We start from the raw sequence: 26,438 nt of genomic DNA, 5'->3' as shown, positions 1-26,438 counted from the left end.
CCCCCTTTTTTCCCCCTTTTTTTTTTCTCTCTCTGCAGTAGAGAGTCCATGGCTCATTGGTCTGGAAAATATCATGCTTGTCTTGGGCAAACAGCCAGGCTTTCATAAAATGTTCTTCAAGCAGAAACTCCCAGTCTGCTTATAAATACTGTCACCTACCTTTTAGAGCTGGAAAAACCAAGGCCTTGCTGAGGTTAAAGCAAGGTCTGCAATGCAGAAAGGAGAAGGTTTCAGTCTCCTCTCCTTTCATTAAGAAGGCATTCTCAGCAATTCTGAGGCACGAGAGATGAAACCTCTTCTGAAGTCAAGGAAAGTCTCAGGGGCTCAGCACTTCACACCTCCCATCAGCAGAAAGAAAGGTGATTAGTTTTTTTTTCCTTAAAGTTGATCAAAACAACTTTGATTTTGGAGTTACAGAAAGTCATTAATTATGCTGGGTTTGGAGATGCTCAGTTCAGGCACTTGTCACATGCAACAAACAGAAATACAGTGCTAAAAAAAAAGGTAAAAAAAGGGGGGAAATGGGAGGGGAAGGGTAAGTGTAAGCTGATAGCATTTATAGTCCAGGAAAAAAAGGTGCCTGTTGAAGGACAGAGGAATGGGCTGCCCAGGGAGGTGGTGGAGTCACCATCCCTGGAGGTGTTCAAGCAAAGCCTGGCTGAGGCACTTAGTGCCATGGTCTCAATGAGTGGCTAGGGCTGGGTGCTAGGTTGGAGTGGATGATCTTGGAGGTCTCTTCCAACCTGGTTGATTCTGTGATTCTATGATTCTATGATTCTATGATTCTGTGATCTCAAAATACATCAACCAGGAGCTCTGCGAGGACATTTCAGTCCCTGGCAGGGCTGGGCACAAAAGAAATTAAGAAAGTTACTTTTGAGTTTGTGCTGCATCATGCCCAAGATTGCATTAAACTTGTTCTCCACAACATAGACGAATCAGAGATGCTTTTGAGTCTACAGGGGCAAAAGTGCAAATCTCGTGTAAGATGCCTTCTGTTTGTCCCTGGGGGCAGCGCTTGGGCAGCACCCATGGCATGCAGGCTTTCAGCTATGCCATGGGTGAGGGGCCTGGAGCACAAATCCTATGAGGACAGGTTGAAGGAGCTGGGCCTGTTTAGCCTGGAGAAGAGGAGGCTCAGGGGTGATCTTATTACTGTCTACAACTACCTGAAGGGGCATTGTAGCCAGGTGGGGGGTGGCCTCTTCTCCCAGGCAACCAGCAATAGAACAAGGGGACACAGTCTCAAGTTGTGTCAGGGTAGGTATAGGCTGGATGTTAGGAAGAAGTTCTTCACAGAGAGAGTGATTGGCATTGGAATGGGCTGCCCAGGGAGGTAGTGGAGGAACCGTCCCTGGGGGTCTTCAAGAACAGCCTGGCTGAGGCACTTAGTGCCATGGTCTGGTTGAGTGGTTAGGGCTGGGTGCTAGGTTGGACTGGATGAGCTTGGAGGTCTCTTCCAACCTGGCTGATTCTATGATTCTGTGATTCTAATGATGATGGTCATGAAGGAGAGACCCACAGCAAATGCCTTCTGCTGATTATTTAAGAAGGAAAGGGAAGTTTGAATTAAATCTGTGATAGAATTTGCTTAGGACTAAATTGCAGCTAAGCTTTGTGCCCCTGTTTCACAACAGGAGTGCACTGTGCTTGTTTCCTTTGGATTATTTCCGCCTTCGAACCAGGATTGGAGAACTAAGAGAAGTGGGGGGGTGGCTTAAACACCAAAGAAAAGGCATTAGATTTCAGTCACTTCCCTTCAGATGAGTGGTAGTCATTTCCCTGCAGGGTAGGCGATGACCCTGCAGCCAGAGAGGCACATGGTGATATTCTGGTGGCAGCAGCTCTGAAGCTCAACCTGGTCCCCAGGTCCCTGGAGAAAAAACAGGGTAATGGTCCTGTGAGTGGTTGAATCTGCATTTTTCTGATCACTCAGATTTACTGCAAAACTGATGACAGTGCAGGACTTGTACTTTTCTCCTGTCTGTTTCTTCCCTTTAATATAGTAAAGTGGTCCACTGTTAATGGACATGCATTAAACCGCCTGGCACAGCGTGTTCAGCACTGAGAGGAGGTAATGATCATTTCAGGGCCACTGCTAAGAAAACCTGTTGAGGCAGCTTGGGGCAGAGTGAAAGTCTAGTGCTTGGGGATTAATTATCTGCAATTTAATGAGGCCAAAAGCCAGGCAGCAATTAAATGCCTGTAGATGGAAAGGGTAGTTTCATAATAGACTTCAGTGGTAAGGCTGTCTTTAAAAGTTTTTCAGCTCTTATAGTAGTCTCTTACCAATTTTACCATTTGGGGGCTGTGCTGTGAACTGGATTACTGAAGTGATCTGCATTGCAGACTCGTTTAGGGGATTATATCTGAGCTGTGACATTTCAAAACTCAGGTTGCTGCCAGATTGGAGCAAGGAGGAAGAGGCATGTGTGTGCCTGCGTGCACGTGTGCATTTATGCACATCAGCATAAGCACACTGCTGAAGTGATGTTTGCACAGCATCAGAGTCCAAGACTGGCAGCTTATGGCTATACTGCTAAATCACAGAGGGCTGGGAAACAACCTCTTGCCAGAAGCTAAATGTCAATGACTTTTTTTTTTCAGGGTTAGGGTTAGAAATTTTTACCTTGAGGAAATGTAGCTGGAGTGGTGCAAACAGAGCTAGGGAGTGAGCTGGTAATCAGATGTGTGCATGTTCAGGAGTCCAATGCTTGCATCCATTACTTAATCTTCTTTTGCTGCATGTGGCCATATAGAACCATATCATCATAGAATTGTTTCAGTTGGAAAATACCTTTAAGGTCATCAAGTCCAACTTCCAACCTAAGACTGCCATTAAACTGTGTCCAGAAGTCCAATGCCTGCGTTCATTACTTGATCTTCTTTTGCTGGATGTAGCCATGTAGAACCATATCATCATAGAACTGTTTCAGTTGGAAAATACCTTTAGGATCATCAAGTCCAACTTCTAACCTAAGACTGCCATTAAACCATGTCCAGAAGTCCAATGCTTGCATTCATTACTTGATCTCCTTTCTCTGGATGTGGCCATATAGAATCATATCATCATAGAATTGGTTCAGTTGGAAAACACCTTTAAGGTCATCAAGTCCAACTTCCAACCTAAGACTACCATTAAACCATGTCCAGAAGTGCCATCTCCACATGTTACTTGAACACTTCCAGGGATGTCTACCACCTCCCTGGGCAACTTACTCCAGTGCCTGAGAACTCTCTCAGTAAAGAAAAATTCCCTAATATCCCATCTAAACCTCACCTGGCACAATTTCAGGCCATTTCTTCTCATTCTGCCATCTGATTTTAGGATGAAGAGATAACTCCCCCCCCCACCTCACTAGAAGCTCGTGTCCGGGGGTTCTAGAAATTCTGCACTGAATATACTCAGCTCCAGAAGCTGGCTTTGTGTTTTGGACCCATCTGTCTGATGTAAACAAACTCAGAATATTCTGGGTTTTCTTTTGACCTTCTTAGTTTATTCATATATGTAAATGTATGAAGAAAATGAGTGTTTTGTCCACAGTAAATTATGTTGTGAATAAATGGACAGGAAAGCCTGAATTTGTGTTTCTAATTTATGCTAAGAAATATGTGATCAGCTCCTATTTAGTGCTTTTTAAGGGAAAAAAAAATGTCACACAGTAAAACTCCTGACCACCTCAATAATCTGTCATATAGGTGTCAGCTTTGCACTGAGCAAAATCCAATCCTAAGCCCTATTTCATCCAGTCCAGTTTTTCTGCAGAGTTCACTTTGCTCTCTGAGTCCAACAACCATATCACTTCTGCTGCTGCTGTCACAGCCAGGAGATCAGACACGCTCCCTGCCTTCTCCATACAATACATCAACTCCAGTTATGTAAAATAGCACAACAAATTATTGCATCAAACAGTATGCAGACAACAAGTTTAACACACTGTGCCATGACACAGAGAGTATCAAATGATAGGTGCACAACCTGACTAGTTATGTGTGCATGTATTCGTTACTATGGGGCCTAGAAAAAGACCTGTGGAATTTTGTTGGAGGAGCATTTTATTCTTTCATCATTTTATTCATAGAATCATAGAATCAACCAGGTTGGAAGAGACCTCCAAGATCTGCCCAGGGAGGTGGTGGAGTCACCGTCCCTGGAGGTGTTCAAGCAAAGCCTGGATGAGGCTACTTGGTGGCATGGTCTGGTTGAGTGGCTAGGGCTGGGTGCTAGGTTGGAGTGGATGATCTTGGAGGTCTCTTCCAGCCTGGCTGATTCTATGATTCTATGATCATCCACTACAACCTAGCACCCAGCCCCAGCCACACAACTAGACCACGGCACTAAATGCCTCATCCAGGCTTTTCTTCAACACCTCCAGGGATGGTGCCTCCACCACCTCCCTGGGCAGCCCATTCCAATGCCAATCACCCTCTCTGCCAACAACTTCCTCCTAACATCCAGGAATAAGAGTTGATCCACTCTTGGCTTGAGGAGAGCCCTTTTTTGCCTCTTGCAAAAAGCCTGATGGCTTTCTTGGAGCCACAGACCAGCTCTTCATAGCATGTTTTGTTTTTCAAAGCTATAATGAGATCAGCCATAGCTCAGCTTTCCTTGACTCTCTGCAGGCTTGTATCAACGCAGATGTTCCTGAGGAAGAGATAATGGTTTAAAAGCTGTAATTTTGTTACCCTCTCTGCCATCTAAGCTGATCCTAATGCGATTAGGAAAGTCCTTTCTTACTTAGGCAGACTCAATTTGTCTCAGAGTAGGTAGGGAAAGGAGACTCTGAGGGTGCCAGTGCTGGCTCCATGCTCAGAAATGTTATCATGGCAGCTAGGAGACTTGTTAATGCAATGTCCTTCATTGCTTCCAACAGCAGAGGAGACACCCACTTTAGTCTTTCCTTCTTTATTTGCTCTTATATGTGAGCAATAGGGTTGCCACATCTTCATAAGTGCACTTTTTACAGAGAGACTCTGAAACCTTGTTGCTGTGGTTGCACCAGGCCAGGCTGGGCTCATCACCTCTGCTTTATCATTCAGCTTCACTCTAGTAGTGGAGTACCACAAGCAGCCCAGTGACTTGGGCAGCAAGCTGCTGCAGTGTTGACACAATACTTCTGCCTACCAGACCTCCTAATAAATGTTTTGTAAGTGTTAGAAAGAGAACAAACAGAAGAGAACAAACAGAACACAAAGCCTGTGAGGAGAGGCTGAGGGAGCTGGGGGTGTGCAGCCTGGAGAAGAGGAGGCTCAGGGGGGACCTCATTGCTGTCTACAACTACCTGAAGGGAGGCTGTAGCCAGGTGGGGTTGGTCTCTTCTCCTAGGCAACCAGCAACAGAACAAGGGGACACAGTCTCAAGTTGTGCTGGGTGAGGTCTAGGCTGATGGGCTTTGGATATCTAATGAGAAGCCAAATTTGCTTGAGATCCCCTTGCTCCAGAGTGCTAGCATCAGGAAACAAACTATATGGAAGGAAAGTAATGTGCCCTGTGCCCACACATTACACTTAAAATTAATTCCCTGTAACTGAAAACGATGGTTCACATAAATCTCACCCTGCTTTTAAGCTAGGACATAACCTCAGCTTAATTGATATTCGTGCTTGAAAACAAAGAAATCAATTTGGCACATGTAAAGAGCCTTTAGGTTTTTCAGAGGGGAAGGTTTTCCCTGGTGAATGAGCTGGTCCTTTTATAGACTTGGGTCTGTGAACGTGGAAGATCTGCCTTTCAGAGTTACGTGCACAGATGTAGCTCTCCATGGTGGTCCTGGAGATAAAAACACTTTTAGGGTGCTTTCTTACCGTGGTCTGCTTGGCTTTCAACTGCCTAGGCACATGAAAGCTTGCACAGATAGCACCCACTCGTTCCCTCACTGTCTGACTGTTCCAAGGTAAGGTGTCCATGTAGCTGTTTGCCTGCGTGTACACGATCATGCCTTGTGGAGGCACCTGCTGAAATGTGACTATGCCACTTCTGTTCCTATTTCCCTTTTGTTCATAGAGTCATAGAATCAACCAGGTTGGAAAAGACCTCCAAGAGCATCCAGTCCATCTTAGCACCCAGCCCTAGCCACTCAACCAGACCATGGCACTAAGTGCCTCAGCCAGGCTTTGCTTGAACACCTCCAGGGATGGTGACTCCACCACCTCCCTGGGCAGCCCATTCCAATGCCAATCACTCTCTCTGACAACAACTTCCTCCTAACATCCAGCCCAGACCTCCCCTGGCACAAAGACACACAGATCTTACGTGCAAGGCCCAAATTGCTAAAGAAAGGGACAGATCTGTGGTCCTCAGCTCAGGTGACACAATCTGTCTTACAGACACACAGTTTTGGAGGGGAACTAGGGCAGCCTGGACTCACACCAAGGAAAAAGTGATGCAGGTGCTGAAGGTCCAGATTGCAAACACAGACCTAATTTCTGGTTTATCAGCCTAGGCTACCTCTATAGAGGTCAATAAAACAAAGCAGGAAGCACTCCCTGGCCCCGAGGGCAAGTGATACATCTCAGTGCTCCTGTGGTTCAACTCTTGTCGCATGGGGGGACCTCCGCATTGTGCCCAGTGGGAGCAGTCTCTGGGGTCTCCAAGTTCATCAAGGAGAGTGCTTTGCTGGCACAGGACAGACCAGGGGAGAGTGCTGCCCTTCCCACAGCATCCATGATTGCAGGTTAGTTCTGTGGCTGTGACCTGCTGCAGCTTGGTGCACACAGACACACTCCAATTCCCCCCACCCAGAGGTGGCTCAGCTTGTGCAGGCAAGAGACAGAACACCACAGCTGGGGAGTTGGCGTGTCCCTTCTCAGGCCCTGGAAGGTTAATGTTTTCACAGAGACTATCAGCCTTCAGGGACATCTTTTGGCATCTTTCCTAAGGACTCAGTCATTTGGAAGGGAAAATAATAAGTGCTTTCCTGTGGAAGGCTTTTGCTTCTGGCATCTTGTGTCAAGATGCAGTTACGGTGTCAGGTACGTGCTTGTTTTCGTAAGGCACCATGGAAGAAACATCTTCTTGTTCAAGTGCACCTCGTGACAGCAGCTGGTTTGGAATGATTTCAACTCTCTGGCTACACCACAGCTCTTCTAAGATGAGAAGAGGGCATTCAGGTTTTACCTTCCTTGTCAGCTGAAGAGTCACGCTGCTCTGCAAGCTGCCCTTGAAATCAATGTTGTTGCTGTATTAGAAATACTTAGTGCATAAATTGTAGGACACAGGCAGTGTGTGTGTGTGTGCTACAAGGTATGATGCACCATACAGGCTGCCACACAAGCTCATTTCAAAAGCTAGCAGAATCCTCACTTGCCCACCTGCTTGGTTTTGTGCTTGAAGGCAGGGTGTACTTGAGAGGGTACACAGCTAACCTCACCCAAAGCTCAGCCTGCCAGAAACAAAGCTAAGCTTTCTCACACATCATATTTGCTTTGTGCTGATGTACCCTACCTTGTAGGTTTGAGGGTAAAATGAGCTTTTCCATCTAATTTGTGCTTTGCAGTCTTTCACAGGAGGAACCTGGTGGTATAGAGTTCATCAGCTAGATAACTAGTGCCAAGACACATAATGACATGGAAAAGAGAGGGCTAACTAGTTGAGGTTCCTGAAAGCAGTCTCTTCCTGATCCATCTGCCCTGCACTGGCTTTTTCCCATGCTGCCTCCAGCATGGCTCTCTTGCCTCCAACACTGTTCTCTTGCTTCCAGAACTATCCCCTTTGTTGTCTCCATGCCTTTCTTCAAGTTAGTGCTTTTATTGCATCTCTGCCCTTTCCTGAGCTTTCCAGCCTCAGTGATTCTGTGATTCTGTGCATGAAGTACAGCTCCCAGTCTAGGGGCAGGAGTGTCTGAGCAGAAGCCAGATACAGACATGCTGAGCTTGAGACTCTGTAGGGTCTAATTTTTCCTTCACACAGCTCAGTGTCAGGTTATCCATGATGCTCATCACTATTTACCCTGAAACTTGAAAGCTATTTGTTTCCCAGTACAGAGGATGCTATTGAGGCAGACCAGCTTTTTCATCTAGTTCAGCACCAGAAGTGTGCTCTAGCAGATGCTGTTGGGAGTGAACTGCCCTGTTCACTTACCCTGTTTGATTCAAAACATCTTCAGTGGACAATAAGCTGCAGGAGGTGATGGGGAGGGGTAAAGGACCAAACAAGCACATAGGTAATTGCCCCTGTGGCTATATAAAATCCAACATGTGGCAGCCAGGCAGCACTTGCAGGTAGCAGTGGGAGGAAGAAGTCAGTACAAGCAGGAAGTTCTGCTAGGTTCCTTGATTTGGGCACACAGCTCAAGGTCCTGTCATCACTGAGCTTTGTCCTCATATAATTCTGGAAAGAGGATCATAGGATCATAGGATGTTAGGGGTTGGAAGGGACCCAAAGAGATCATCGAGTCCAACCCCCCCTGCCAAAGCAGGACCACACAGTCTAACACAGATCACAGAGCAACACATCCAGACAGGCCTTGAAAGTCTCCACACAAGGAGACTCCACAACCTCTCTGGGAAGACTATTTCAGTGCTCTGTGACCCTTACAGTAAAGAAGTTCCCCCTTGTGTTGAGGCAGAGCCTCCTGTGCTGCAGCTTACATCCATTGCTCCTTGTGCTTTCCCAGGGAGCAGTGAGCAGAGCCTGTCCCCCACTCCTGGCAGCCTTCAGAGGTTCTGATAAAGGCAGTGTCCATCTCATTAGCAATTCCACTTCTGTGACAGCCCTGCTAGGGCTCTTAATTTCTTCTGTTAAAACAACAAATGAGATGACCCAGCTGCAATCTCTAATAGGTATCATGGGTCAGCAATCACTCATCTGTTATAGTGCCTCTCACCTGAAGGACAGAGATGAAAATTTATCCTCCTAATGGTAAGAGCTGTAAATTAGTTTTATTCCACTGTTAAATCCAGTGAAAATTAGGATGACCAGCCCTTAGTTAGGAAGAAAATGTGTCAGCTCAAGGGATTTTCTGTATTAGGCAAATAGGCAGCTCATAATCACCCATCAAACACCCACAGTTATTGTTTCCTGGTGCCCTTTTTTTTAGCTGAAGTAATGACTCTCCTGCTGCACAGAAGGTGGTGAAACTTTTCAGGTCTGAGGTCCACTCCTGGGGCAGTCACCCCAGCTACACTTCTAGCCAAGGAAGAGAAGCAAACATCTCCTGCAGGTGCTGCACAGTAATTCCATGTTTCCCTGAAGATGGCCATGCTCAAAAGAGGTTCGTTGCTCTGTGGAGTACACCTTAGCTACATCATTAAGGGAGTTTCAGGTGAGCAGCTCAGATGTGAACCCATCTTTTAGACATATACATTTAGACAAGACAAATCCCACCCAAAAACTTATCCAGCTCTTTGTCACAGATGTAGTTCTAGCTTTCTCCTTGAAGTTTTTGCAAGCCCTGGGGGTCTAAAAGTTGATATTCCAAGTTAACATGGCCTTGCTGTGGATTAGGGAATTGTAGGGAAGCCATTGCTGAATGTTCATAGGGTGGAAAGAAGGGAAATGAAGGGTTTTAAACACAGATGGAAGCTGTGTTGACAGGGGCATGAAGGCCACTGACATAACAAAGACTAAACCAAGAGCTAAACCAAACTCCACTAAACTTGGAGGTGTCCAGAGAAGGGCAACAAAGCTGGTGAGGGGCCTGGAGCACAGCCCTGTGAGGAGAGGCTGAGGGAGCTGGGGGTGTGCAGCCTGCAGAAGAGGAGGCTCAGAGCAGACCTCATTGCTGTCTACAACTACCTGAAGGGAGGCTGTAGCCAGGTGGGGTTGGTCTCTTCTCCCAGGCAAGCAGCAACAGAACAAGGGGACACAGTCTCAAGTTGTGCCAGGGGAAGTCTAGGCTGGATGTTAGGAGGAAGTTGTTGGCAGAGAGAGTGATTGGCATTGGAATGGGCTGCCCAGGGAGGTGGTGGAGTCACCATCCCTGGAGGTGTTCAAGCAAAGCCTGGATGAGGCACTTAGTGCCATGGTCTGGTTGAGTGGCTAGGGCTGGGTGCTAAGATGGACTGGATGATCTTGGAGGTCTCTCCCAGCCTGGTTGATTCTATGATTAAGTTAGCAGGTTGTTGGGTTTGTGCTTGGGGTTTTTTTCTTCTTCAACAAAAGCCTTTAAACTTTCACTCTATTAATAGAGATAATTTTCTTGTGCTAGGTGAACATTGTCTTCTCTGGTGAAGCTAAGCCTCCCCTTCTGTTCTTTCTTTCTACCTGCACCCTCTCAGTGTGGAGAAAACTCCTAGGAGAACTATTCTTTGAGGACTTGAGGGGGTGGAAAAAGAAGGAACAGGCTATGATTTGCATGAAATTAAAAGAACTCTTTGTGATAGAGGCCAAATGTTCCCACAGCAATGTCCCTGTCCTTACTGCAAAGAACATGCCAGTGAAGCACCAGCATACATTGCACAAGCTAAAATCATTTCCCCAGGTTTTCAGTTTGCTGTTCATGCCCATGGCTCATGACTCGTGTTGATCTTCTGGGTGTTCAACTGCTTTCTCCCCTTACTCGAGACTGGCTGCACAAACTCAAGACACACTTTCAGGTGACAGTTGAATAATGATGCACTTTGGATTGTTCTGTAGCAGGCAGACTTTTGTCATTCAATGTCACACTCAAATTTCATGTCCCCAGAGCAGGGGTGAGCTGGAAGCTCAGGGCTAGGTCACTACTGAAGAAGAGGAAGGGGTGTGCAGGGAAAAAGAGTTACTCCAAGCTTGGCACAGTTTATTTCCCTCTTTGTTTCTTTCTAATGCTTCTGTGACCAGAGCATGAACTCCACCACATCAGGCCATTGTGGATGTGTTTGAGATGCTCATTACCCACTGGTCCCAGCAATGCCTCACCAGGAGAGAGTCAGATGTGATTCTAGACCACTCTTGCATTTCCCCAGATACACATCTCAGGAGAAGGTCTTAATCAAAAATGAGGAGTGTCTTCTGGCTCACTCTGTGTTCAGTGATGTAGGCACAAGCACAGCCTATGATCCAGGACAGGGAACCAGCACTGTGTGCCATGTCCTCCCTCCCTGCTTCACCTGCTCCTGTGCCCCAGTCCAGGGTCTACACTCACCTGTGACCTGCCTGGCATGGGTTTAAATTGTCCATCACTCTTTGACAGTTGCAAGATACTGTGATACTGTGAAATACTGTGAAGAACAACATGCCACATGTGGTGGGTTTAGGAAATGGCTCCCCAAACTGAAGTTTGCTCAGACAGTTTGGAAGACAAAGCTATATTCACAGCAAAGCTACATTTACAAGCATGTATGCAGGATATATTTGAATGTATTTACAGTTAGATACAGTTTAGAAATAACACCAAAACCCAACCTTCCCCCTCAGACAAAGGAAAAAAGCCCAGGAGAGGTCAACACCACTTTTTCCTCTCTCCCCAGATAGAAAACCAGCAAGACCTCACCTGTTGTCTGCTCAGTCAAGGTTAATATTCACTGCAGAGGAGTCAGAGAGGAGCAAAGGAACAGCAGAGACAGTGCTCAAAATCCAGGAGAACAAAATAGTTTATGTATTGGCTTTTTTATCCCTCTTAGCAAACCCATGACAGATACAGACTTTATCATTATTATTCTTTTCCAACCAGTGCTCTGATTTATTTAGATTCTGCATTGAACTTTCAGGCAAGTCACAATTAGAATCATAGAATCATAGAGGAAGAGACCTCCAAGATCATCCACTCCAACCTAGCACCCAGCCCTAGACACTCAACCAGACCATGGCACTAAGTGCCTCAGCCAGGCTTTGCTTGAACACCTCCAGGCACGGTGACTCCACCACCTCCCTGGGCAGCCCATTCCAATGGCAAATCTCTTATTGGAATTTTCCAATGAGCCTTAAACCACCAGGTCACAGACCACAGACCAGTTCTTAGCCAGGGGGTGTGTGTGGACAGGAATGGAGATATTGGTCCTACCAAAAGAGGTTGCAGGCTGGCACAACAACCATCATCTCTTCCCTTCTCTCCTTCCACCAGCCCAGTAATGCTTGTGCTGTCCTTTGGCACTCCTGGGGTGCATTTCTGAAGGAGCAGTGAGTGGATTTAAATGTCATGCAGTTGTGATAGCTGGAGGATGCCTGATGGAAGGGTAGCACTTCAATTGTCTCAGGGTGCATTTGGTCTAATTCTCTCAGGTGACACCAGCAAATCTACTCCTCTTGGAGACATGCTGTTACTGTAGTAACTCGAAAATGAATATTGGATGATGAGTTATTAGAGCCAGTCTGAAGTGGCAAGTTTATGAGCACAGGGAGAAAGAATTTCTTCCTTTGCCCTTTTTTTCCTCTTTCTCTTGTTTTATTTTTTTTTCCTTAATTCTTTTCCTTATTAATTTCTTTTCCACTGTGAATGTAATGCACCAAATCAGCAGGGCAGATACAGGGCTCTTGTGAACTCTGCCTGCTCTATCAGAGAGAGCAGATGCAGCATGGAACAACCACTTTGCTTTTAATGAAGGCCAGTAGTGATTTTACACTCTGTTAAAAGGCTTTATCCAAAAGACAAAGAAGGTAAAGGATGAGGTGAAACTTCAAATAGTTTTACTTTCTGGATTATCTCTGTTTACATATATGGGCCCAGAGCCACAAACAGCATTGCCTTGTAGGCAATTTGTCTGCCGAGAGAGTCATTGGACACTGGAATGGGCTGCCCGGGGAGGTGGTGGAGTCGCCGTCCCTGGAGCTGTTCAAGGCAGGATTGGACGTGGCACTTGGTGCCATGGTCTAGCCTTGAGCTCTGTGGTAAAGGGTTGGACTTGATGATCTGTGAGGTCTCTTCCAACCTTGGTGATACTGTGATACTGTGATTTGGTGATAAAACGTGTTTGTATTCTGCCCTTTTGCAGCAACAGCTGATAGCTTTGACTCCTGATACTTGGTTTATGCAGTCAAAAGGGATGGCATTTAAAGGCATTACCCTTGCTTAGAGCAAGGTATGAAATATTGTTCTAGTCCAAAGAGGAGAGGGTAGGCATCACCATGCTCCAGTGCATCAGCAGCTGCAATGCAAGCTCAAATACTTCTCACTACAGTTTGCTGTCACTTTGCTGCGCCTGGTCCTAAAAATGCAGCAAAAAGAAATAGAGTTGCAAATCAGATTCCAGAAGCACATCCCACCTTCCAGTCTGGCTTCTTCCAAAACTGTAATGGCTTCAGCCCTTCTGTGAAGCTGAGCAGTGGGCCAATCACTCTCTCTGCCAACAACTTCCTCCTAACATCCAGCCTAGACCTCCTCCAGCACAACTTGAGACTGTGTCCCCTTGTTCTGTTGCTGCTTGCCTGGGAGAAGAGACCAACCCCCACCTGGCTACAGCCTCCCTTCAGGTAGTTGTAGACAGCAATGAGGTCCCCCCTGAGCCTTCTCTTCTGCAGGCTGCACACCCCCAGCTCCCTCAGCCTCTCCTCATAGGCTTTGTGCTCCAGGCCCCTCACCATCCTTGTTGTCCTTCTCTGGACACCTTCCAGCACCTCAACATCTCTCCTGAATTGAGGAGCCCAGAACTGGACACAGCACTCAAGATGTGGCTTGACCAGTGTTGAGTACAGGGGCAGAATAACCTCCCTCATCCTGCTGGCCACACTGCTCCTGAGCCAGGCCTTTAGTTCTTTAGCATCTCTTGAGATGAAGCGAATCACACTTGGGGCTCTGTGTAGACCATAACACGAGCTGATGTTCTCCAGAGTTAGCTACCTACTCTTCAGATATCAAAGGCAGAACAGATTAACCACACCTAGAGGGGTTCGTTGCATTTTCAGCACCAAGGCTGTAGAAAGCCCGGAGCAGGACTCTAAGCCCTGTCTTCCATCTTCAAATGTAACCTTTCCTTTTATTTTTCCCCCTCTTTCTTTTTTCTCTTCCTAAGAACAGCACCATGTGTTTATAAATTGCTCTTTGCCAGATGACTTGCTCTTCAAAAGACTTAGATGCTATAATAAGCTACATCATTAAAAGGTAATTTCTCTGTGAGCAGCAGAACCTGGGTTCCTGTGGTTCAGTGTCTCGCGGTGGGATTAGCTCGCGTCTAACGAGGAGCACTCTGGCTGAAGCCTGCTCTCCTGTTCATAAAGACTCTGTCTCATGTGGCTTCTCTGGTGTCCGTAATACCTTTGGGATCAAACTGGCATTGTTTATATTCCCTCCTATCTGACAATGTAATATTGCCCACGTGGCAAGCTGAGCCTCCCTGGAGACACCAAAGGGTCACACTCTGCCCTGCTCCCTCTTCTCACAGAGGAATTGAAGCCTTTGAGCCTTCTGTCATACAGTTAAATTTAACTGAAAATGGTCAACAGGCTAAAAGATAAGTGAGAATAATGCCAGACTGACTCAACAACACCACAGATCTCATTTTATTAGATAATTGGACAATAAATGGCGGAAAGCAAATACCAGCTTAAACATGGGGAAAAACTAGAACATGCATAAGCATTTATCCAACTATCTAAATAGACTCAAATTGTATTTAAAGGTGGTCAAGGTGACCATTTTATTCCCATTGTGCATTTTCATTGTAGAAGTTCTATCCACAGCCACATGAAAGACCAAGAAAGGAACAGGAATCCCAACAGTTGCACTCAGACCTCAAAAGTCACTGAAAGCAGCAGCTTTCAGTGAGATGTTTTCTGACTGCTTCTTTCTGGTTGACGAGAGAGAGAGAGAATGTTAAAGCTATTCCTTCAGAACATAGGAAAAATTAGAATTTAAGGAAAGAAATGTTCAGTAATTAAAAAAAAAAAAGCACAGATTTTAAAGGTGATTCTTACCTAGTGGGAGATTAAAAATAGATCATGTGGTTCGTGCTGCATTTCCAGAATTTCCAGTAAACTTGAACTGAAGAAAGTCAGAACAAAAACTCCTTTCTTGTTTTTGAAGTGGTTCATGGAAACGTTGTGAAAATGTGAGATGGGAAAGAGAATTCTCAATTATTTCTACACACAGAGCCACAACTGAAGGAAATAATAGCTCCAAGTGCAGGGTGCTGCACTTTGGCTACAACAACCCCATGCAGAGATACAGGCTGGGGTCAGAGTGGCTGGAGAGCAGCCAGACAGTAGAGGGATCTGGGGGTGCTGATTGATACCCGCCTGAACATGAGCCAGCAGTGTGCCCAGGTGGCCAAGAGAGCCAGTGGCATCCTGGCCTGCATCAGGAATGGTGTGGCCAGCAGGAGCAGGGAGGTCGTTCTGCCCCTGTACTCTGCACTGGTTAGACCACACCTTGAGTGCTGTGTTCAGTTCTGGGCCCCCCAGTTTAGGAGGGACATTGAGATGCTTGAGCATGTCCAGAGAAGGGCGACGAGGCTGGGGAGAGGCCTTGAGCACAGCCCTACGAGGAGAGGCTGAGGGAGCTGGGATTGGTTAGCCTGGAGAAGAGGAGGCTCAGGGGAGACCTTATTGCTGTCTGCAACTACCTGAGGGGAGGTTGTGGCCAGGAGGAGGTTGCTCTCTTCTCTCAGGTGGCCAGCACCAGAACAAGAGGACACAGCCTCAAGCTATGCCAGGGGAGATTTAGGCTTGAGGAGAGGAGAAAGTTCTTCACTGAGAGAGTCATTGGACACTGGAATGGGCTGCCCGGGGAGGTGGTGGAGTCGCCGTCCCTGGAGCTGTTCAAGGCAGGACTGGACGTGGCACTTGGTGCCATGGTCTGGCCTTGAGCTTTGTGGTAAAGGGTTGGACTTGATGATCTGTGAGGTCTCTCCCAACCCTGATGATACTGTGTGATACTGTGAAAAAAAAGAAAGGTGCACCAAAGAGTTGGGTCATTGTAATTTGTTTTTCCAGTTAGCCAGCCATAGAAACACGTCTGTTAGAAAGTGATTTTCAGAGATACTTGCATTTTCTTGGGTGCAGTTTAGATGGATGATCTCCCATTGTTCCCAGTGCTCATTGAATTAGGGGAATGAATGTCTAAATTCAATTACATCCTCAGTGGAAGTGGTTTCTCTGACTTTGGCAATCGTTGGAGAAGAATTATGCACAGTCTATAAAGCTTCACATTCCCAAACCTGATTTTGAATGTTATTCAAGAGGTTAATTTAAGATTCATCTTCCTAAAGAGGAGTTAAATAAAAACTGATAGAAGGCTGGAACTTGTCAAGTGGTTGAGAGGTTTATCAGCACGTGAGTATGAGTTCATTAGTTTTAATTAGTATAATCACTAATGTTGCATTAACAGTTTGGTGAGAGAAAGTAATTGCTCACACCCACTGTATTAGATTGGGAGATTAAAATTCATTTTATGAGGCAATTAGCATTTCAGGGCTTTTTTTTTTTAAAGGCTTTTATGATCTGCCATTGCAGCATCCTCCTTCACCAAAAAGGGCTTAAATTAACCATAACTTTCATCCTAATGGGATGCAAAAATTAATGTAGAATTAAGTGTGAACCAGCAATCCCAGCACGATAAGAAGGCTGCTAAAGCCACAAACCTCTATTAGATTATAATGACCTGCTTTATTTCCCAGACAATGGTAGTCATTTCTCTGTCCTCAATTCATTATCTTCTTGGAGAGTTTCTATCCTTGAATTTTATACAGCAAAACAAATAAAATAATGAGGAAAGAAGAAGCAGTACAGCACTACTGAAAAGGGCTGGGTGCTAGGTTGGACTGGATGATCTTCGAGGTCTCTTCCAACCTGGTTGATTCTATGATTCTGTGATAATAATTCTCCATAGAAAAAAGCTGCAAGGTTCAATAATAGGGCTTAAATAGTCAATTATTCTTCATGTTAAATGTCAGAGGGGGAAGAAACAGCTTCTTCTGACACCCGGTGCTTTGGGAACAATCATGCATTTCACAGCAGTCCAAACCACGGCTCTGCTCTGCCTATCACATCCCTTAGCAGCTGCTGACAAAATGAGGATGGACATCTAGGATTTTTTCATTCTGGTTGGCAAGGAAGTTCTGATCAGGACAGGTGACCCAAGAGATTGCCTTCCAAAACAACCTGGAAAGCAAAAGTGCATGTTCTAGTGAGAAAAAGCAGTCGCAGTAAGAACACTGACTCATGTCAAGGCTGTACTGAAAGGCATTAGGTTATCCACAGAGAGATCAGAGAATCAGAGAATCAACCAGGTTGGAAGAGACCTCCAAGATCATCCACTCCAACCTAGCACCCAGCCCTAGACACTCAACCAGACCATGGCACTAAGTGCCTCAGCCAGGCTTGGCTTCAACAGCCCCAGGGACGGTGACTCCACCACCTCCCTCGGCAGCCCATTCCAATGCCAATCACTCTGACAACAACTTCCTCCTAACATCCAGCCTAGACTTCCCCCAGCTGGTTGCCACACAGCCACACAGCTGAGACTGTGTCCCCTCGTTCTGTTGCTGGTTGCCTGGGAGAAGAGACCAACCCCCACCTGGCTACAGCCTCCCTTCAGGTAGTTGTAGACAGCAATGAGGTCCCCCCTGAGCCTCCTCTTCTCCAGGCTGCACAGCCCCAGCTCCCTCAGCCTCTCCTCATAGGTTTTGTGTTCCAGGCTCTTCACCAGCCCTTCACCAGATGAGACAATGCATCATTTGCAACCTGTCTGGCACCTGCTGTACAGGATTATGCTCATGTCTGGTTAGAACAAATCTCTGCTCAAAAAATAGCTGACTGGGATGTGACATGGAGAAGAAAACCTGTTAGAACCATACTGTTCCTGTACTTTTGGGTCCATACATTAAAATGAGTAGATCAGGGCCAGTATTTGGGGAACTACATGCATCTCCCTAAAACATATGCTAATGCAAAGTGTATGTACAGATGTACCTAGCCTTAATTCTTCTACTCCCTACGAGCATCTCCAAATGAGCTCAGAAACAATGTTGTCCTGCATTGAAGCATTTAAAATTTAAGTACTAGCCAGATTGCCTCTCAGCCTTAGTCACTCTGGTGGCAGCCAGTGGCACCTCTATGCGATTAATTATTCCAGCTAAGATCTGAGGCTTCCACTGGGAAGTTCTGCCTCCTTTCATTGCCTACAGAAGCAGCCCAAGGTAACCAGGTTTTTATCTCATTGGGTGAAGCAAACACTTAAAATTGGATAGGATGAAACATGACCAGCATGCCTGTGCCTTAGGGTTCGCCTATGCACAGAGTTATTGTGGAGAGCCATTACTCTTCCTGAACAGCATTGCATGTAAATATACTTTTGCTTGAATAAGACTCATTTCTCTTCAACAACATCCACTTGACAGAGGCAGAGTGGTTTGCTTCCTAGTCCTCATGCAGAACCCTTCTGCAAGAGCTGCTACTTTTTTAACCAGCTGCCCTGCTTCAATTCAAATTTACTTAGGTATAAAAGTGCCCTATATTTGTCATCCATCTGCAGTTGAGACCAGTTTAAGATTTATGGAGGTAAGCACATCAATTAAGCCAAAATACATTGACAGGCAGACACAGAAGAGGAAAGCACTGTATACAATAAACCCCAACTTACTTCACAACTTAGGGGTGTTATAAAGCACATTGTTTGAGGAGGAACGCCTGCATTTGCCAGTTTGTTTCATTAAAGAATAATAAAACCATACATATTTCATTTCCTTGTTCTGAGCTGCAAGAGCCTTAACTATATAAAATGCCCCATGCTGCCCTTGCTTTGTTAGGCTTTTTCTTTTTTAATCACATTTTTCCTACCAAAGTAATGAAATTGCTCTTTAAACAGATACATCACTTTCATTCGAAGTGGCTTATCATGGCTCAAGCAGTCTCTTTCTCCTTTCGGAGAACAAGGTAAATGCCACCACTTCTTGCTATGCAGATCCAGGTCTGGATTGCCTTGATCTCCATTCCTCCTCACGCTGTTTTAGGTGGGGTATTAGATGGCTGATGTCTGTGGAGCCTGCAACTGGAACATCTGCATGACTCCCTGGTTTACCTGCTGTTACATCTAATTTCTCTCTTCTTGTAGTATGCACCGAGCCGTTGTGCAGCTGCCCAGACTTCCACGGAGCAAGGCATCCTTCCTCCCTGCCATCACCATGAGACAGTGCATGACTCCCAGCTTGTTCCCTGCACATGCCCACTCTTCTCCTGCTCATGGGAAGGGCACCTGGAGGTGGTGGTGTCCCACCTGAGACAGACCCACCGCATCAACATACTTCAGGGAGCAGAGATTGTCTTCCTGGCCACAGACATGCACCTACCCGCACCCACAGACTGGATCATCATGCACTCCTGCCTTGGCCACCAGTTTTTGCTGGTTCTCAGGAAGCAGGAGAAATATGAAGGCCACCCCCAGTTCTTTGCCACGATGATGCTGATTGGCACACCAACCCAAGCCAACAACTTCACCTACCGGCTGGAGCTCAACAGGAACCAGAGGCGCCTTAAGTGGGAGGCAACCCCTAGGTCGGTGCTGGAGTGCGTTGACTCTGTCATTTCAGATGGGGATTGCCTTGTGCTGAACACTTCCCTGGCTCAGCTCTTTGCTGACAACGGAAGCCTAGCAATAGGAATTGCAATAACCACCAGCAAAGCTCACAGTGCAGAAGCTGAAATGTGAGGGGAAAGAGGGGGAACAAAAATGGTGCTCTAGCTGCCTCGTGAGAGCCAGAACTCGTGGACTTTCCTGGGGGGGTCTCAGGTCTTTTATGGTATTTAGTACTCATCCACAGTGGGCATTATGTACACATCCTGTGGTTACAGTCTCTGTGTAATGTATTTACTGTTTTGTTAATACAATTTTATGAGAAATTTTAAAGAGGCTAATGGATTTATTACTCACCCTCCAACAACAATGGAAACAACACTTTCCTCCTGGAATGTGCACCCAAGGTGACCTCCAGAAAGCTTTGGTCTGAGCATGCTGTGCAAATGTGTTTCCTTCATTGCCTAATTGCCAATGAAGGCCCCCATGTCTGGTAAAAGGCAAAGCATTTGACCAATGGCAAGGAGTGCCCAGTTTTCCATACTAGGGACAGGGATTTAACTCTTACACTGTGGTCACAACCAAGCCTCAAGGACACTGCAGTTTCAGAGCTCCCTTCAAGCTTCTGAGAGACAACCTTTACCACCCAGACAATGGAAGCTTCAGAAGAAAGCTACTGTCTCTGCTGAGCTGGGGCCTGGGAAGCCTCATCCAGCTGGGGGTTGGTCTCTTCTCCCAGACAACCAGCAACAGAACAAGGGGACACAGTCTCAAGTTGTGCCAGGGGAAGTATGGGCTGGATGTTAGGAGGAAGTTGTTGGCAGAGAGAGTGATTGGCATTGGAATGGGCTGCCCAGGGAGGTGGTGGAGTCATCATCCCTGGAGGTGTCCAAGAAAAGCCTGGCTGAGGCACTTAGTGCCATGGTCTAGTTGAGTGGCTAGGGCTGGGTGCTAGGTTGGACTGGATGATCTTGGAGGTCTCTTCCAGCTGGTTGATTCTATAATTCTATGATTCTAAGCAGTGGGTGGTCAGTGTGAGCATGGTTAAATCCCACTCTTGTATCATGAAGGGCAGTGAGGGGCATGTTAGCTAGCTGGTTTGACTCTGGGATGGATACAACTGTGGCCAGTCATCAGGCTATTCAACTTCCTAGATGCTATTTTCTTAAGCATTCAAAACCAGATTTTCAGAAAATGAAGTATCAGGACAGTCTTAAGTTGTGTACTGATCTTAGTATTGAATTCTGTGCCTCTTAGACCAAAAAGTGTGATGCTAAATATTGACTTTAAACAATGCAGCCTGAATATCTGTTTGTGAACTGGCTACAAGACTTTAAACAGCCTCCTTCCAAATGCTTGGAGAGTGATGATGCTGATGGAATTTTCCTTCTGCCAAGGAAATTTTTCAAGGATGAAAATGGTCACAAGAACACAGAGGCTTCTCTAAGGGTTTCTCCCTTGGATGACTCCTTAAGGAGAGTCAGAGACAAGTGCAGGCAGTCTCCTGACAGTCTCATCTGCAATAGGGTGCATTTCCTCCTTAGCCAACAACAACAACGGTGAAATCCCACCACAGCAGATGATGTGTTGGAGGAAGGGGACTCCACAGTGTGGCACAAATGGTCTTTACCTGTTTTTCTTCTACCTGTCTATGTTTGCAGCCTGGCTGCTCCTGAACCTCTTTTTTTCAAGAGAGCTCTGGGGACTTGGGTCATTTAGCCCAAGGTAGACTGAGGATCATTGCTGGGGTTCCTCAGAAAGCCATGGAAGCAGAAGAAGTGAGCTAACAACAGTGCTTCAGTGTTTCAAAAGGCATCTCACTGTTGTCAGCTTTGGGTAGAGAAAAACACTGATCATAGAATCATAGAATCAAGCAGGTTGGAAGAGACCTCCAAGATCATCCAGTCCAACCTAGCACCCAGCCCTAGCCACTCAACCAGACCATGGCACTAAGTGCCTCAGCCAGGCTTTGCTTGAACACCTCCAGGCATGGTGACTCCACCACCTCCCTGGGCAGCCCATTCCAATGCCAATCACTCTCTCTGCCAACAACTTCCTCCTAACATCCAGCCTGTACTGCTCACCTCTGCTGCCTGCTGCTCTCCTGGGAGCAAGTATAAATGATGCATGAAGTAAAACAAATTGTAGTTCTCCTGAGATTAATGCTACACAGAAAATGCCCTCTGAGCTGCAGATGCACCTCACATCTGCTTACTTGGGCTTTCACAACAGGTCACTGCTCAGACAGAAGCTAAGGTCTCTTCAACAGGCTGTTCATGACCAGACAAGCTGAGGTCTGAAGATGACTCAGTCCCTATAGGAATATGCAGTGGCCTACCTTCCCAGCTCTCCCAGCTCTGAATCTGGGGGACTGGGGGAGCATGCTGGCTTGCAGTGTTTCACTGGAACACGCAGGCTTCAGAGCGGCTGCCTTCAATGTTAAATATTCAGAACTGCTGCCCTTTCCCTGAATGATGGCAATAAATAAACCATTGGCATTTTTGTTAACTGCAACTGGCTCCCCCAGTTCCTTCAGTAAATATTCTGCTGAGGAATTGAAACAAAGCAAAAGCAATGAAACCCCAATAAAAGCAGTTCTTCTGGCTCAATATTCCTGAGCGTTTTGTACACCACAGTAAAGATCTACTGTAATGCTGCTTCTGTTACCTGATCATAACCAGTACTGGGGAGAGAAATACTCCTTGGATATTCTCTTGTTCCAGGCTATGTATGTCTTCCTAGCTGGCACCATTTTTAATTGAGACATCAGCTGGAATGAAGATGCACCACTGGCATTTCAGGGCATGCCCCCTGCCAAAGAACAGTGTATTTCTGGCAGGATGAGTGTGTCCCAAGAGTTCCCTGGGATGGGCATCTTCATTCCTTTCCAGCATTCTGGTTTCAGTGGAGCAGGAGGCACAGTGGAAATGTGACCTTCTGACATGTGACTTTGTGTCCTTCTCCCAGAGCATGCCAAAAGTTTAGTCTTTCAAGTTCTTTCCCTTGTCTGGTGACCATCCTTCCCAGCACGTTCTCCAGTTCTCAGCCAGGGGTTCACCTTTTGGCTTGCATGGCACTGCCTGTGTCCTCCCACTCTTGACCCTTGGATCCCACTTCTGAAATTGGTCTTGCTGCTCTTCACCACCAGCCAGCTTCTTGCTCTGTCTCTCCACAGCAAACTCTCCTCAGTTCTGTCAGGGATTTCAGAAATCCAGATAAATTGGAGTACCAATGAAAATCTGCCCAGAAAGACTCCCAGCACAGAAAAAAAACCCCACAAGTTGGGGAGAAATGAGATATGGGTGCCTAAATCCAGCCTTCATAAGCATCTCAACATAAACCTTAACTATTTAAGGGTGTATTTAAGGACCTCAACATAAACCTCAACTATTTAAGGGTGTATTTAAGGACCTCAACATAAAACTCAACTATTAAAGGGTATTTTTAAGGACCTCAACATAAACCTCAACTATTTAAGGGTATTTTTAAGGACCTCAACATAAACCTCAACTATTTAAGGGTATTTTTAAGGACCTCAACATAAACCTCAACTATTTAAGGGTATTTTTAAGGACCTCAACATAAGTCTCAACTATTTAAGGGTATTTTTAAGGACCTCAACATAAACCTCAACTATTTAGGGGTGTATTTAAGGACCTCAACATAAACCTCAACTATTTAAGGGTATTTTTAAGGACCTCAACATAAACCTCAACTATTTAGGGGTGTATTTAAGGACCTCAACATAAACCTCAACTATTTAAGGGTATTTTTAAGGACCTCAACATAAGTCTCAACTATTTAAGGGTATTTTTAAGGACCTCAACATAAACCTCAACTATTTAGGGGTGTATTTAAGGACCTCAACATAAACCTCAACTATTTAAGGGTATATTTAAGGACCTCAGCATAAAACTCAATTATTTGAGGGTATGTTTAAGGACTTTCTACCAGGACAGACATTCTAATTCTGCCATAATTCAAAGCCTATGAGCAATCCTTCACTTCCACAAAGCAAAGGTGAAGTAAATATTGTGCATGGTGGGACACAAACCCTAAAATGTTGGCAAGAGTGTTCAGCAGTGAAATGTAGTTTGCTTACTCTCTTTCCTTAATGTAGCACTTCTTACAGCTCCCTGCTTCTGTTTGAAAAGCAGCTGTAGCTCATCTTCCCAAAGTTGGGTTGAAATTTGGGATTCTAAAATCCATGTCATACTCTAATAACTGAAACCTTCATAATGTTTTACACCAACTCATTCCAGATTGCCTGAAAAGCATGAACATAGCCTTTGCAGTAAGGAGGCACCGTTTATTTGGTGCAGGAGAAAATGAGGTCTTGCACAGCTGTTGCAAAACTCTCCTATCTACCTGAGAGCAGAGTTCTTGCTGTATACACACATACACAGGAAAAAATGGTGGGGGGTTGGTGGTTGGTTTTTGGGTTTTTTGGTTGCCATTTTTAGCATATCTCTGTTCATGGATGGATTTTCTTGTGCCTAGATTCATAAGCTGCAACAGCAGTTTAATCAGGCTGAGCCAGATGGATTGCTACCAGACTCACTAGCAAACCTCCTTTGGTTCCTCTGCACTATCCAGCAGACACAGTGTGAATGCTAATGTTAGATCTTCAGTAAAATAGAATTAGTGCTTGCCACTCAATCCCATTATGAATTAAGCTCACATCATACATCCATGACTCCTTGTAAATCAGCTGAAACATCCCAAACCTCATCATTTTAAAGGTGATAAAGGATCTTGCTATAACAGGGCCAGCAGCAGCCAGAGGGCTTGCTGAGAAGTAGGGCAGTAGTCTTCTTCCCACTGGACTCTGATTTTGCATCCTCCATTTCATATCATAGAATCAAGCAGGTTGGAAGAGACCTCCAAGATCATCCAGTCCAACCTAGCACCCAGCCCTGTGCAGTCATCTAGACCATGGCACTAAGTGCCCCAGCCAGGCTTTGCTTGAACACCTCCAGGCATGGTGACTCCACCACCTCCCTGGGCAGCCCATTCCAATGCCAATCACTCTGACAACAACTTCCTCCTAACATCCAGCCTAGACTTCCCCCAGCACAACTTGAGACTGTGTCCCCTTGTTCTGTTGCTGGTTGCCTGGCAGAAGAGACCAACCCCACCTGACTACAGCCTCCCTTCAGGTAGTTGTAGACAGCAATGAGGTCCCCCCTGAGCCTTCTCTTCTGCAGGCTGCACACCCCCAGCTCCCTCAGCCTCTCCTCATGGGCTTTGTGTTCCAGGCCCCTCACCAGCTTTGTTGCTCTTCTCTGGACACCTTCCAGCACCTCAACATCTCTCTTGAACTGAGGGGCCCAGATATCCTTTATGAATGCAGGACAGTAAGCCACTGATAGAAGGTGGAACGGTAAACTCTGGGCAATGAAAGGGTTACAACAAAATGAATGGTTTACAATAAACTGCCAGGCACTGATGCATGGTTCTCCTTTTTGGACAGCTGAGGAATGAAGCTCAGTTGATAATACTGGAGTATAGGTGATTTATCTGCTTTTCTAGACCAAAGCACGTCTGAAAAACACTTTGATCAGAGAAGAGTCCATCAGAAGAGACTCAGAGAAGCACTTACAGTCTAACTGAATCAGAAACACCTTCTTATATGGAGGAGCTGCCTCTTCTGAACTGTTTAGAGCCAAGCATGGCTTTTAATATTGTCTTCTGGTTTTTTTTTTTCCTATGGCTTTTGGTATTTTCTTCTTTTTTTTCCCCTTTTCTTTTGTTTTTTTAAATCCAATTAACTCTGCATGCTCACACTGTATAAGTGAAGGGCAGAAAACAAAGACTGCCACATGCATCATCATCATCAGAACCATTCAGACAAAAAAATGATTCATCTTCTGCAGAGATGACCCTGCATAAAAGGAGAGGGCTTGACTGCAGGGCAGTGCCTGCAGGCGCCAGAGATGTACATACGCTACTGAGGGCAGAGCTCACTCTCTGGACAGAAACATTACTCAACAAGAAACACTCAGAGAGAGGTCACACTGGGGTTGTCAGGAAAATTATTTAACCTCATGAGAGCATCAAACCAATGGGGAGCTGAGAGTCTGCACAGTGATGTGTCTCCTTACACCAGCACCTTCCACCAGCACAACACTCTCCAGTCTGCTCTCGTTCTCATAGTGCAGATGAGAGGCTCAGCCCTTAGCACTGTGGGTCTGTGTATTGATAGCCCTGATGCTGCATAGTAACTGCAGACACCTAGCCCCATTGCTGTTTCACAGCTTCTCTGGCTGTGCTGGGTTCTCATACACCAGCAGCTACCAGCTCTTCCTTCAAGCCATAGAACCTGGCAGTTTTGGTGTCTTTCACTTGCGTAGAATCATAGAATCAGCCAGGTTGGAAGAGACCTCCAAGATCATCCACTCCAACCTAGCACCCAGCCCTAGCCATCAACTAAACCACAGCACTAAGTGCCTCAGCCAGGCTTTGCTTGAACACCTCCAGGGATGGTGCCTCCACCACCTCCCTGGGCAGCCCGTTCCAATGCCAATCACTCTCTCTGCCAACAACTTCCTCCTAACATCCAGCCTAGACTTCCCTTGGCACAGCTTGAGACTGTGTCCCCTTGTTCTGTTGCTGGTTGCCTGGCAGAAGAGACCAACCCCACCTGGCTGCAACCTCCCTTCAGGTAGTTGTAGGCAGCAATGAGGTCCCCCCTGAGCCTCTTCTTCTCCTACCAAGGCAGGAAAAGTTTACTGAAAACCTCCCCCCCAAAAAAAATCTTCAGCAGGGCATCACATTCAACCTGTATCTCATATCCTTGGTCAGAGCTACGATGATTGATTTGTTCTCTCTCCACAAAGGCTTTTTTGTCCTTGATTGAACTCTGCCTCTCCAGAATATGTGTATCACAGTATCATCAGGGTTGGAAGAGACCTCACAGATCATCAAGTCCAACCCTTTACCACAGAGCTCAAGGCCAGACCATGGCACCAAGTGCCACGTCCAATCCTGCCTTGAACAGCTCCAGGGACGGCGACTCCACCACCTCCCCGGGCAGCCCATTCCAGTGTCCAATGACTCTCTCAGTGAAGAACTTTC

General features: G+C 46.1%; 1 protein-coding gene across 1 annotated transcript in view; it reads left to right on the top strand.

Annotated features, from left to right (window-relative positions):
* The window catches only part of SIAH3 (siah E3 ubiquitin protein ligase family member 3), a 41,413-nt gene extending 21,719 nt beyond the window's left edge, over window positions 1–19,694 (top strand). The window contains exon 2 of the mRNA XM_064175200.1: window positions 18,903–19,694. Within this exon, the coding sequence (XP_064031270.1) occupies window positions 18,903–19,496 (594 nt within the window). The 3' untranslated portion in view covers window positions 19,497–19,694. The remainder of the gene's footprint in view (window positions 1–18,902) is intronic.
* Window positions 19,695–26,438: the final 6,744 nt, after the last annotated feature.

The sequence above is a fragment of the Pogoniulus pusillus genome, chromosome 3 (genome assembly GCF_015220805.1).
Source record: "Pogoniulus pusillus isolate bPogPus1 chromosome 3, bPogPus1.pri, whole genome shotgun sequence".
NCBI classification, from domain to species: domain Eukaryota; kingdom Metazoa; phylum Chordata; class Aves; order Piciformes; family Lybiidae; genus Pogoniulus; species Pogoniulus pusillus.
The sequence above is the reverse complement of the archived record's forward strand: the minus strand, read 5'-3'. Positions and strand labels throughout refer to the sequence as shown.